At 33.9% G+C, this 14,538-nt stretch overlaps 1 protein-coding gene across 5 annotated transcripts in view; it reads right to left on the minus strand.

Annotated features, from left to right (window-relative positions):
- The window catches only part of VPS13A (vacuolar protein sorting 13 homolog A), a 252,521-nt gene that overhangs the window by 174,416 nt on the left and 63,567 nt on the right, over positions 1-14,538 (minus strand). For all 5 annotated transcript variants that reach the window (XM_087444443.1, XM_004439626.3, XM_087444444.1 and 2 more), the window contains exons 20-22: positions 7,691-7,827; positions 5,530-5,662; positions 2,595-2,712 (exon numbers count right to left, since the gene is read on the minus strand). In XM_087444443.1, the coding sequence (XP_087300569.1) occupies positions 2,595-2,712; positions 5,530-5,662; positions 7,691-7,827 (388 nt within the window). The remainder of the gene's footprint in view (positions 1-2,594; positions 2,713-5,529; positions 5,663-7,690; positions 7,828-14,538) is intronic.

Here is a 14,538-nt window from a genome sequence, read left to right on the forward strand (position 1 = left end):
TAAGGCCAGCATTACTCTGATATCAAAGCTAGACAAAGACACTACAAGAAAAGAATAATACAGACCAATATATCCCTTATGCATATTGATGCAAAGATCCTCAACAAAATACTAGCAAACAGAATTCAACAGCACATGAAAAGGATTATACACCATGACCCAGAAGGATTTATTCCTGGAAGGCAAGCATGGTTCAACATATGAAAACAGATCAATGTAATACACCACATTAACAGAATGAAGGGAAAAAAAACACATAATCATCTCAATTGATGAAGAAAAAGCATTTGAAATAATCAACATGTTTTCATGACAAAAACACTCAACAAACTAGGAATAGAAGGAAACTACCTCAACATAATAAAGGTCATACATGAAAAAAACCACAGTTAACATACTCAATAGTGAAAGACTGAAAGCTTTTCCCCTATGCTCAGGATAAAGGATGCCTGCTCAAATCACTTCTATTCAACATAGTATTAGAAAGTCTAGCCGCAGTAATTAGGCAAGAAAAAGAAATAAAAAGCATCCATATTGCAGAGGAAAAAGTGAAATTGCCTCTGTTCAAAGATCAAGTGGTCTTATATGTAGAAAACTCTAACAATTCCACAAAAAAAGATAGAAAAGTTAAAACTAATAAGCAAATTCAGCAAAGCTGCAGGATACAAAATCAACTTGAGAAAATCAATTGAGTTTCTATACACTAACAATGAACAATCTGAAAAGGAAATTAAGAAAATAAGTCCATTTACAGTAGCATCAAAAAGAACAAACTTAACCAAGAAAGTAAAAGATATACACTGAAAACTACAAAATGCTGCTTAAAGAACTTACAGAAGACACAAATAAATTGAAAGACATCTCATGTTCATTGACTGGAAGACAATATTAAGATGTCACTACTCAAAGCACTTACAGATTCAATGCAATCTATACCAAAATCTCAATAACACCTTTTACAAAAATAGAAAAACCCATCCTAAAATTCATATGAAATCTCGAAGGGCCCCAAATAGCCAAAACAATCTAGAAAAAGAACAAAGTTGGATGCCTCGCACTTCCTGATTTCAAAACTTACCACTAAGCTACAGTAATAAAAACAGTGTGGTACTGACATATAGACAAATACAGAGACCAAGGGAATAGAACAGAAAGCCCAGAAATAAACCTTCATAAATATGGTCAAATGATTTTTGACGAGGGTGCCAAGACTATTCAATGGGGAATGGACAATCTTTTCAACAAATGGTGCTGGGAAAACTAAATATCCAGATGCAAAAGAATGAAGCTGGATCCTTACCTTACACCATATCCAAAAATTAACTCAAAATAAATCAAAGACCTAAACATAAGAACTGAAAGTATAAAACTCTTTGAAAAAAACATACAGGAAAAGCTTCATGACATTGGATTTAGTAATAATTTTTTGGCTATAACACCAAAAACACAGGCAACGAAGACAAATTAGACTTAGTCAAAATTTAAAACTTTTGTGCATCAAAGGACATTATTAAAAGAGTGATAAATAAGGCAATCCACAAAATGAAAGAAAATACTCACAAATCATATATCCAATAAAGAGTTAATATTCAGAATATATTAAAAGACAAAAAATACTCCTACAACTCAACAACAAAAAAACAAACAACCCAAAAGATGGGCAAAGGACTTAGATGGACATTTCTCCAAAGAAATATATAAATTGCCAATAAGTAAATGAAAATATATTGGCTCTAAGGCAATAATGAAACATCACTCAACATCACTAATCATTAGGGAAATGTAATTCAAAACTATAATTAGATACTACTTCACACCTATTAGGATGGTTATTATTTAAAAAAAAAGAAGAAAATAACAAATGTTGGTGAAGAGGTGGAGAAATTGGAACCCTTGTGCATTGCTAGTGGGAATACAAAATGGTGCAGCTGCTGTAGAAAACAGAAGGGTGGTTCCTCTAAAAATTAAAAATCGAATTATCATATGATCCAGCAATTCCACTTCTGGGTATATACCCAAAAAATCTTAAAGCACAGACTTGAACAGATATTTGTATACCAATGTTCATAGCAGCATTATTACAAAAGCCAAACATTATTACAACTTAAACTTCCATCAACAGATGAATGGATAAACAAAATGTGATATATACATACAATGAAGTATTTTTCAGCCTTAAAGACAAATGAAATTCTGAGGTATGCTACAACATGGATCAACCTTGAAGACATTATGCTATATGAAATAACCCAGACACAAAGGACAAATATTGTATGATTCCACTTTTATGAGGGACCCTAGAGTAGTCAAATTCATAGAGACGTAACACTGAATGGTGACTGACTGAGGCTGGGAGAAGTGGGGAGTGGGACATTATTGTTTAATGGGTACAGACTTTCAGTTTGGGAAGATGACAAGTTGTCTATGGTTGCACAACAATGTGAATGTACTTAACACCACTGAATTATACACTTAAAAATGGTATATTTTATGTTACATATATTTTACCACAAAAAAATCAATCAAATATGGTATTTCTTTAGCTACAGAATTACTGAGAAAATCTACAATCACACGAAACAGAGAATACATACTTGGGCATTCTTGTATCCATGAAAACCATGGCCTTAGAGACTTCCACATTGAAGTGCATAGGTACCAAAATATGCTGTGTAGATACATTGAGTTTTCGTGCTTCTTTCCAATTATCACCTAATTATAGAAAACAGTACATGCTTAACACATGTATAATTTGAAAAACATACTAAAGCTAAAATTACTCCCAATACTTCACAATCATACACTACATGATATAGGGAAATCTTCCCACATGTACATAATCTTAATGCCACATTCCCAGATACACAGAATCAGCAGGTAAATTTTTTTCCCTTTCATTACTTTCCTTCTGCTGTTTCAAAACACTTTCTATGTTTTAACAGGAAAAATGCTTATTAAAACAACAACAACATAGTTTTAATCATATCTACTGTGTATCCACTGATAATCACTACGCCAACCAGACACCTTACCCCAAAAAACAACATGGCTCTAAGGTAATAATGAAAAACGTAGGGAAAAGCACAGTTCTTCAGCATTACCTAATAAAAGCTACCATTTATTCAAGACTTACACCTGGCACTATTCTAGGCAATGTTTAAATTTTCATTTAATTCTCACAATGATGCCTAATCATCTCATTATAGAAAACTGAAACTCACAGGAATTTATAACTTGCTTATGGTCAAAAGGCTAGTAAGTGATAAAAGCTGAAATTTACATCCCTGTCTGCTAACATGTGACCTCTGGCAACATTCACTGCAGTGTTACAAGCCTAAATGTTCAATAAGGGAATGGCTAAGTAACTGACAGCATGGCCTTAGAACATTAGATAGCCAATAAAAGTCATGAATTCAAGTGCCCAAAATATTACTGGTAAATGAAAAGAAAATCAGGATATAAAACTATATAAATCATGTAAAAAATGCATTCAAAAATGCTCCCACTCATAAACATCACACAAGCACATCCCATACACTCATTGGCACATACACTGAAAAAATACCAAAAGGATATGCACTGAAATAGCAATGTTCATGTGTGAGCTGTAAGATAAAAGATGATCTTTTTTTGTTTTCTGTATTGTCCAGATTTTCTAAAAGACATGTTTATAATTATATGAAATAATTTTTAAAATTTATAACAAGATGAATGGCATCTGTATAGTACAATGCATTTTCATATACATTACCTCACTTGAACCTAACAATTCCATGAGTCTTGATAAAAAATTCTCAGTCAAGGAAAACCAAGCCAATGAAAGATTAGATACTTGGAGAAAGGTAGTAAAATGGATTTTATTACAATTTTTAAAATTGCAACACTATTGAGATAAATATTTCCTTCACCTCTTAATTTACAGATAAAAAACTAAGATATTTAAAAACGTGTTTCAGTATTTATCAAGACACTTTATGAACAATTACATAAAGTAACCCCAATATCAAATAAATCCTGCTTAAAAAATATTTAATTATTTAAGAATAGTTAATGCTTATCAAAAACAATTCCAAGGAATTCCAATAATTTTCAGACAATAATAATGAAATACTTAAAAATTTTTTTCACAAAACATCTCAATATCTTAAATATTAAATATGGTTCATGGACTTCAAAAACCAGTGACTAAAATGTATCAAACATACCAAAATGTAGTAATTTATTCCCTGAAAAAAACGTTACAGATCTTCTATAAACAATTTACATTTGCTACCCACTATACTTCTGGCCTCCTTCTACACCAACTGAAATATGATAAAAACAGAAACCAAGTTCATTATCCTAAAACAAATATAAAAGAAAGAAAATCAAAATGCTGCAGTCCTATATAAACTACCATTTTTAAGAACCATTACTTTGGGTTCTCATTGCTTCTTCTTTTATTAGTTAGCTCAGATAATTAAAATTTTACCATAAACATACATATTTAGACCTGTAAATCAGTCACCAATCCAACTCTTTTGAATTATCTGAGTGTTCACTAACACTCCAGGGAGTCAGAAGCAATACGACAGTGGAATGAGGGCTCAACTAGTCTGGGCTCTCTCACTATCTACTTCAGTGACTCTTGACAAGGGAATTTCTGGCTCTGTTGACTTCATCTAAAAAACTAGATCTAGATCAGAGACTCCTGATTAGCACTCCAAAGTGAATGCGGTAACGGTATAATTAAGACAGTGACCCTCCTCAGTCTGTTTTTTTTTTTTTTTGGTGAAGAAGACCAGCTCAGAGCTAACATCCAATGCCAATCCTCCTCTTTTGGCTGAGGAAGATTGGCCCTGGGCTAACATCCCTGCCCATCTTCCTCTACTTTATATGGGATGCCGCCACAGCATGGCTTGACAAGCGGGGCATCAGTGCGCGCCTGGGATCCGAACCTGCAAACCCTGGGTTGCTGAAGTGGAGCGCACGCACTTAACCGCTGCGCCACCGGGCCAGCCCCAACTCCCCACTCTTTGTGTGGCTGTTGATGGCCTGAGCTCTCAGAGCCCCTAGGCTGGTTGCCTCTGGCCTTGAGCAGCCTCTTCTGGTTATCCCACCATGTACTACAAATATCATTTTAAATATGTGCCAGCGTTTTCCAGCCTTGGGTTGGAAAACATTGTAGATCAGGATTTCTCAATCTCAGCACTTCTGACATTTGGGCCAAATAAATATTTATTGCGGGACAGCTTTCTTCTACATTGTATGATGGTTAGTAGCCTCCCTGACATCCACCCACTAGATGGTTGTAGTGCTCCAGTCCCACTTGTGACAACCAAAAATGTCTCCAGACATTGACAATGACTCTTGAGGGATAAAACTGCTCCTAGTTGATATATTGCTCCTTGGCAATATCTACTATCCCTTCTAATTTAAAAATATAAAAGTTCTAATATATTTAAGATGAAGGTCTTCAGAGAAACTATCTAAAAACCTAATTAATCACGTCAGCAAAATGAATCAATAAATAAGGCATTGTATACTTACCAACTCTGCTGTAAAGCAGCTGTATGCTTGTAAGCTGAATATCAAAGGAATCATAAGCTCTATGCATTATTTCTTCAAGTTTGGCCCCACCTTGTTTCATATCTGGTAATTCCGAACGACTTTTACTTGTCACCTTGAAGTTAATTTTTATAGTTTAGACTACGCAAAACACTTCAAAATGAAAATATAAAGTTTTTATCTTTCAGACTATAATATAAAAATTTAATAGGAAAGGACAAACTCACAAGCTGACATACATTATAAGCTGACATACATACTATTAGATATGTCTTTATCCGTAACGTATACAATAGGAAGGCTAGGTATATAGTAAAGATTTACATATTGAGTTAATATCCCAATTATTTATATTAAAAGAGGGGAACCAAGGCAGTCCTTGAAACTAATACATCTAAAATTTTTAAAAATTTGGTAAGAAGCCTTTTTATTAAAAACAAAATTAAGAGACAAATATAGCTTACAAAATTTTTCTGACACAATGACAGATATTTAGATAGCTTTATAATAAGAAGAGTTCAGAATTAAATATTAGAATAGCTGAATTTTAGTCCCAACTCTGCCTTTTATGTGACGCCCCCAGCAAGTTATATTTGTACCTCCTCCTTCTTGGAGTACCATGCACATTACTTTTTTCACTTAAATATCTTGGAGATCACTCCATAGCCATATATAAAGATTTTATTCATTTATATTTATATATACATGCATGTGTGTGTATATACATATTTTAACATTTTTTCCTCTATTTTATATAGCTCATGTGAAGTAGACAAGCAAAATTGATTATCTCTGTTTGAAAGGTAATGAATTTTAGGCAAAAGTTTAAGCAAATTACCTAAGATCACAAAACTAGACAGATACCCTTATTCCTGACCTTATGCTCTTTCCACTATACCTTGAATCAATTCCATATTCAAATATGAATAATTAGCTGTGTAAATTTTATTATAAATGTAAATCCAGCAGATGTCTACATAATTACCAACTGAAGAGTAAAAAGTATAATAAAGGAGAATGTCAATATCAAGGAAAGGCACACTTCTGTTAGGTAGCCAGAAAGAGCATTCTAATATTATCCATCCCTCTTGGGTCTTGACCTTTTGTGTGTGCGTGTGTGGAAGATTCCCCCTGAGCTAACATCTGTTGCCAATCTTCCTCTTTTTTTCCTTGAGGAAGATTAGCCCTGAGCTAACATCTGTGCCAATCCTCCTCTATGTTATATGTGGGTCGCTGCCACAGCATGGCTGACCAGCGGTGTAGGTCCACGCCTGGGATCCAAACCCGGGAACCTGGGCCGCTGAAGCAGAGCACACTGAACCTAACCACTACGCCACCTGGCCTGCCTCTCTTGGGTCTTGAAATTGTTATGGCTATTCCTCTACATTTAACGATCTAGAGCAGTATTGTCCAATAGGACTTACTACAATGATGGAACTGTTCTCCATCTGTGCTAATACAGTAGTCACTAGCCACTTACGACTATTAAACACTTGAATGTGGCTAATATGACTAAGGAAGTGAATTTTTTATTTTATTCAATTTAAATCAATTTAAACAACCACATGTGGCCAGTGGGTACCACATTAAATAGTGCAAATCTAGAAACAGAAAAAAATTATTCTCTACTCAAAAATGAAGAAAAACGTACATAATTGAATAGAAAGGGACGACTTAGGTAAATGCAAGAAGACCATCTCTCAATTTAGGATTAATTAACAGAAATATTAAAATGTCAATATCTAAAGTTATATACACAAAAAATTTCAGAAGGATGAAGATATACTGATTACTTCCAGAACTCCCTCTCATTCTATATATTTTGATTAATCAAATAATAAATTTAACTTGAAAAGGAAATAAACTCAGCCATTATTCTCAAATTCTATAAATGTAATTCTTAGGTTCACTCCTGACCTGCAGAGATCAATTGGCCATTTTGCTTTTAGAAATGTAGGAAAACTACTTAATTAAACGAAGCTTCACTTCATTCACCAGAAAAGAAAGATTTCTCAAATCCTAGTTACCAACCATAAACCTAAAAATCAATACCCCAAATCAAAGTGTCTACAAAACAAAATACATTTTAAACAAAGAAATACCCTAAATGCCATATTATAAAACAAATATTATTAGTATATACCTTGAGATGACCAAGATCCAAAAGAAGTAGATTTGATGTAGGGCTAAAAATTCCATCTTGTGGGATAATAACATATGAGGCCTTCAAATTAATTTTGAGATCAAGAACTTTCTGTGTTTCAATAATATACAGTAGACCTGCAGAAAATTTAAATCTTCCCAATGAATGGTTTTCACAAATTACTCAAGAAATAGAGAATCATTAAACCTATGAATTGGTAGCACAGTCTTACAATAATGTGAAATTAGAATTAATTTTAAAATGACCTTAAGCAAAATATTTTCAATAGAAAGCTAAAATATTTGTTACTCAACGTGTACACTCCTAATTAAATATAACAGTACAAAATTGGAATGAGTCCTCAAATAAATGTTTTTAACTTGCAAACTCAATTTGGGTGAACCTGGGGAGATATTATATATCCCAAAAAATTAAGGTGTATGAAACATTTATTCATAACTGCTATATTAGAATCTATATAATTCCCAATTGGTGAATACAGCTACATCTACCATAGTGAACAACGATATCTGATCTTTATATTACTCTGAGACAATGAAAAATCCTGGCTTATTAAATCATCTTCAATAAAACCATACATAAACCAGAAAAGGCAACAAACCAGAGAACCCCATTCCTTATTTCATTCACTTGAGGTTTTTTATTCTAATAAATTTAATTCATTCACTTGCATGTGATTTGTATATCAAATTAATCTATTTTATGTTCCTAAGTTCAGCATCTGCTTTTAAATCTAAACAAATTATTATTATTATCAATTATCAGATTATTATGACCCTATAAGATGGGAACTCCTCCTTAAAGAGGAAATTCTGTAAGGAGCCACTGAACCAGTTTGAGTGAGTAAACAATGTTGATTTATAAAGTTTAGGGGATCTGATACTCAAACAGAAAGGCACCTCTCTTCAAAAAATACAACAAAAAATCTACACAAGAACTATCAAGAGGACTAGATTTTTTTTAACATGAATTATAATGAGAAACTAAAAAATATCTATAACAATCTAATACATAAAATTCTGAATAGCCAGGCTGAAAAAATTTAAGTAATATAGTTTATTTAATGTGTATACCCTCATACTGCAGTCAAGTGCATACACATTTTAACTGAACATTTTGTTCTGAATAGATATAGGTTAGGAAAGGCCACAAGAGAGCTGAACAGGAAGGGCAGTGATTAAACCAACAAGCCTTTACAAAAAAAAGCCCCAAGATTTTATAAAAGAATTGATCCAGAAAGTTAAATGATATTTGAACAGTTCATGATATTTCTGTTTGGAACTACCCTGACTTATATTTCATCACTATCTAGTCCCTTCTTCCCCCAAAGCTAAATCCCCAAAAATCATTCCATGTTTTTTGATTCCATATTAACACACTATTATGAAGGATTAAAGTAAAAAGGCTTAAATGTAGGAATATTGATATATTTTACATCAACCTTTCAAGTTAAGGATTTATTATTAAAGAATATACGTTCAAACTGAAGAATAAGTCAACAACTTTAAGTGTACATATAATAAATTAAAATTATAAAAAGATACTCAGATAAAATGTATATACCATGACAGAGTAAAGTAAAGCTTGACAGGAGATGTGGAGCAAGCGAGTCAAGTGCCAAGAGATGACTGGCCTGATAGGCTAGAGAAAAAATTAAATTAAAAATAATCAAAATATCTTGTTTTAAATATACATATTTATAGAATAATTGAGAATAAATAGCTAAGTCTGGGACATCTCGTCCTTTAAATATGAAAAATTGATAACAAAATTGTGTCATCCTAAGGGACTCCAAAAGCCTTGCCCAGGCAGGCCCAAGCAAGACTCTGATAGAGAGAAAGGAAGAAAAGACCTTGATATCTCCAATAGTCTATAAGAGGCAGATTCAAATGAAATCTCTTAAAATGGGGATGGAGAGTGTTGAGGGGTAAACACAGATTAACAGATCATCACAGAATTCTGAAGATCACCCAATAAGCTTAGAATTTAATAGCAGAACTGACTCAAAACACAATTGTTAATTTTTTTCCCCAAATGATTTGGATTCAAACACAGAAGACATGGTTTTACTAAAGTTTGTTTGCTGGATGAATCAGATAGGACAGCCAAAAGCAGCAGCCAGAAGGGATAAGCTGACATGCAAATTCTCCATCTAACTGTTAAGCATGTCTCTACCCTCAATGCCATCTCCACTCTAAGACTTTCTCAACCAAAATGATCTGTTTCATGTATTCCTGCTTAGATTTGTAAATCTAAGTCCTGTAATCCCTGGAAGTCTTACTTTCAGCCTTACTTTCAATGAAGCCTTTCTTGATGCCAGGTAACAGTGATCTGTCTAGTTTGTTTTTTAATGGAAGGGGGGGGGATGTGAGTATTTTGTTTTATTTTGAATGTAAGTCTATTGTGTCTCTCCCCTACTTCTCACTGCCCTTAGAACAAAACCCAAACTGCTTCATATGACTTTCAAGGTTTTGCATAATCGAGACTATGCCTTTTTAACATCATCCCACTCTCTCCCTTAGTAACTACATTAGAACCAATCTAGCTTTTGGCAACTTACAAATTCTGTCCCAGGTTAGGGCTTTCACAGTTGACCACTGCTTCAAAGGCTCCTCCTTATACTCTTCAGTTGAGTGGATCCTACACACACATCTGGTCTTAATGCTACTTTTTCAAAAAGACCTTCTCTGATACCACCACCAAAACTAAACTGGGGTGTCCTTTATTCTCCTTTCCTTCACGGTATCTGGGCCTGTTCCTCTATCAATCTGTTCCTCTATCAGCCCCAAATTCACCCATTTGCCTGCTCTATAAAAGTGGATCTGAGCCCTTTAAATACTTCTCCTTTGCCAACCAGCACTGAAGAAGATAGAGAACTCTGTAGAGACACTGCACGTGGAAAGAGTTTTGCTTCCTGGTTCCAGTGTGTTCACCAGCAATATCCTTCTCATGCACTGACCAAGAGCCTACAGCACCCAATAATAGCCGGTCTTTGCGCTAAAACCCAGGCAGTTTCACAGCAGGATGCATCCAGTGAGACACTGTCCCGTGAACAGCTTTCCTGGTCACATCAGAGGGTGGATTTCCAGAAAGTTTCAGAGCAAACTTCTAGCTAGTCTTGCCAGCATAGCACCACAGTGATTTCTTTGCCATTTAGTGAGTCATAGCTGTATCTTCTCCAGCAATGTCTGGATCTCAACCCTTGGGGAGGAGAAGGACCTCTTTCCAGGAATGCTATCTCAGCCTTATGGTAGTGGCTACTTCTTATAGCTACTCTTCCTATATTCTTTAAAATTACTCTTTGGTGTAGTGAGCCAATCCCCCATTACAGTTAATAATTCATTATATTCAACTTTACCAGTTTAAATTACTATGCGGTTTCTCTCTCTTGATTGGACCCAAACAACATTTATCACAATTTTTAAGTAGATAACTCTTTTTTGTTTTAAAAGATCTTGACATGGGGAGATTTTCTTGGATTATCCAAATTTGTCAGCGTAATCACAAAGTTCTTTTCTTTTTTTTTTTGACGGAGATTGGCCCTGCGCTAACATCTATTGCCAATCTTTCTCTTTTTCTTTTTCCTCCCCAAAGCCCCAGTACCTAGTTGCATATCCTAGTTGTAGTCCTTCTAGTTCTTCTATGTGGGACACCGCCTCAGCCCGGCCTGACGAGCGGTGAGTAGGTCCATACCCAGGGTCCCACCCGGCCAACCCTGGGCAGCCAAAGCAGAATGTGCAAACTTCACCGCTCTGCCACCTGGCCAGCCCCCATTAAGTAGATAACTCTTAATTTTATGTCTCTCCTATCCAAAAGATTATAAAGTCCATCAATAGGTGAGAATGACATCTGTTTTGATGACCGTTGTGTTCCCCAACATCTAGCACAATGTCCAACATAGATTTGGCTCTTGACGAACATTTGAATGAGTAAATAAATGAGATGACTGAAGAAAAACGAATGACTATAATCCTATCAGAGAACCCTATACTTCAAAAGAAGAGTTTTAATAAATGACCACATTTGACAAAAGATAACTACATGTGCATGTTCTACAAGCTGATCCCTCTACTTGACAAAAAGGAAAAGATCTAAAAATCTTGACTTCCTAGAAAGGATGAAGAAAATAATACAAGAAAGAAATCAGGTTATAGAGGAAGAGGATAATTAATAGGGGCTAATATAGAAAAACAAAAGAAAGGAAGGAGGGAACGATTAAGGAAGAAAAGAACCAAAACAGATAGAGCTATATAACAGATATGAATCTCTTCCTAAACAAGTAAATTTTAACTTTCTGGAAAAATATCCAAAATATATTACTGAATTTTTTAAATTAAATTCAAAAACATATTATAGTAGCACCTCATTTTTTCATATTAGCATTTTTATTCTAAGTGATAATAAACAACACTATTTGTGTACAGAAAAAAACAGAAGAATAGACTACAAATTGTAAAATTTGTTACCCCTAGAAGGAAAAATACTGAAAACTTTCACTTTCTAAAATATTTCTAAAATATTTGAACTTTATATAGTGGATATTTACTATCTGGGTAATTTTTTTTTTAAGTAAAAAAATAAAAGGCTTAAGAAAACAAATCAAAGGAAAAAAATCTCTAAATCTAAATGACTATGGTGAGTTTCCAATACAACATATTTATATTTAACTGTAATGAGTAATGGTTTCTATAAATCAGGAAGAATCTATCAGAGAAGAGGCCTGATTTAACACTTATGAATTCTACTGAGTATATAAAGTACCAATACACAGAATTTGAACTATAAACGGAATTTGAGATTATAACAAACAATGGAGGGGTAAATGCAAACCCTACAACTTCTAGAGTTAAGGCAATCATCTGCAATCTAATATAAAACATAATCAGATGTAGAAAATAATGGGGAAAATGAGTAAAAACCAGAGAAGACAGACATTTTGAAGAATAAAATGCACACCTCTCTGTGAAAAAGGGAGAATAAATAATGTATTCAAGATGCATATTATAAAACTGAGAGGTAGTGTAGCCTAACAATAGGATACTTAAACTAGTTAGATATTTTTTGAAGGTCTTATCAAAACATGTGGGGATTTCTTGATTTACCTGGCTAAAATATTTCCTCTTAGGAGAGATAAGAAACAAAGGAGAATGGTAATTAGTACATCTCATTTTTACCAATAAGGATAAAGTGAATGGAAAATAAAACTTTGACAATAAAATTGGAAATCACTTCACAATGAGAATTTCAGCCAAGAATTAAAAAGTCAAAAGTAGGTGAAGAGTGGCCTATGCAATAATCTCAGATTTTTAAGGAGACATTCACAACAGGAAAGACACATTAAAAAGACAAATATGAAATTTTTATGAATCTATAAGAATGCCAGTAAGATTAAATGCTTGGTATATATTGGAGAAAAAAGTTAACTGTTTTAAAGGGAGACTTTGGTGACAGTCAGAGCAGAAATAAACTAATATGGAATTAAAAACAAACCAGCTTTCTTTGGGGAATATTGTATAATGATAAGAGAAGACTGAAAAGCAAAATAGCTCTGTTCCTATTTTTTTAATCCATCTTCTCTGTCAAGGATTACATTCAACCTGTAAGAAGCAGGACATAGTAAAAGAACTTAAAACTCTAACTGGTGAGACTTTTACTTATTAGTCCAGTCACACCACATCCCAGATACCTAAGCTGGTGATATTACTCAATCAATATTTCCAAGAAATCACTGAGAACTACAGAGATCTTAGAAAATTGAAATGGAGAAACGTCCAGATTTCTTTAGAAAGAAAAAAAAGACAAGTTAATATCTTTTATTAACTGGTGAAGTGAATGTGCATTTTGAGAAAATTTTATACACATAAATTAATTCAAAAGTAGAAAGGGAAGCATTGATGATTACAAGCCAATGAATTTTATAAAAATGAGGCATTCTATAGTAACTAAATTTCTTCTTTTTTGGATTTTTTTTCAATTCTACTAAACAGATAACTGATAAACTGAGGAACTATTAACAGACATAGTATACCAATACTTCAGCAATGTACTTAAAGTCTGCCTTAATATTCTTTTTTTTTTTTTTTTAAAGATTTTATTTATTTATTTTTTCCCCCAAAGCCCCAGTAGATAGTCGTATGTCATAGCTGCACATCCTTCTAGCTGCTGTATGTGGGACTCAGCCTCAGGATGGACGGAGAAGTGGTGCCTCGGTGCGCGCCCGGGATCCGAACCCGGGCCGCCAACATCGGAGCGCGCGCACTTAACCACCAAGCCACGGAGCCGGCCCTGCCTTAATATTCTTGAGGAAAAATTTAGAAATATGAACTAGATCAGGCACCATTAACCAGGGGTCCGTGAACGGAATTCAGAGGTTTCACGAACCTGAATGGGGAAAAAAATCACATCTTAATTTTCATTAACTACTGCTGATATTTAGCATTTCCTTCTATTAAAAATGTAGGCAACAAACCCCTACACCTGCGACTGTTACCTACAGAAATTGCATAAAATTTCATTTTTATTCCTTAACATAATTGTTGAAGATATACTGAAATATCATTTATACTTGTCACTACTTCAAATTTATGGTAGTTTTTTGACCTGCCATTAATTCTTATTAACTTATAAATAAAGAAAAGCAGATACATTACTAGCATCATAAATTTGGGTTTCTAAAAAATATTTTGAAACATGTTTTACTATAATTTATTTTCTTTGTAATTCTAGTTTACTTTATGTATTTAAAACCATTATTTTGAGAAGGGATCCCTGGGCTTCGCCAAACTGTCAAAGTGTCCATGACACCAAGAAGGTTTAAGTACCCCTGA

This window comes from Ceratotherium simum, chromosome 20 (genome assembly GCF_057802395.1).
Source record: "Ceratotherium simum simum isolate JZ-2026a chromosome 20, ASM5780239v1, whole genome shotgun sequence".
In the NCBI taxonomy this organism is placed as follows: Eukaryota; Metazoa; Chordata; class Mammalia; order Perissodactyla; family Rhinocerotidae; genus Ceratotherium; species Ceratotherium simum.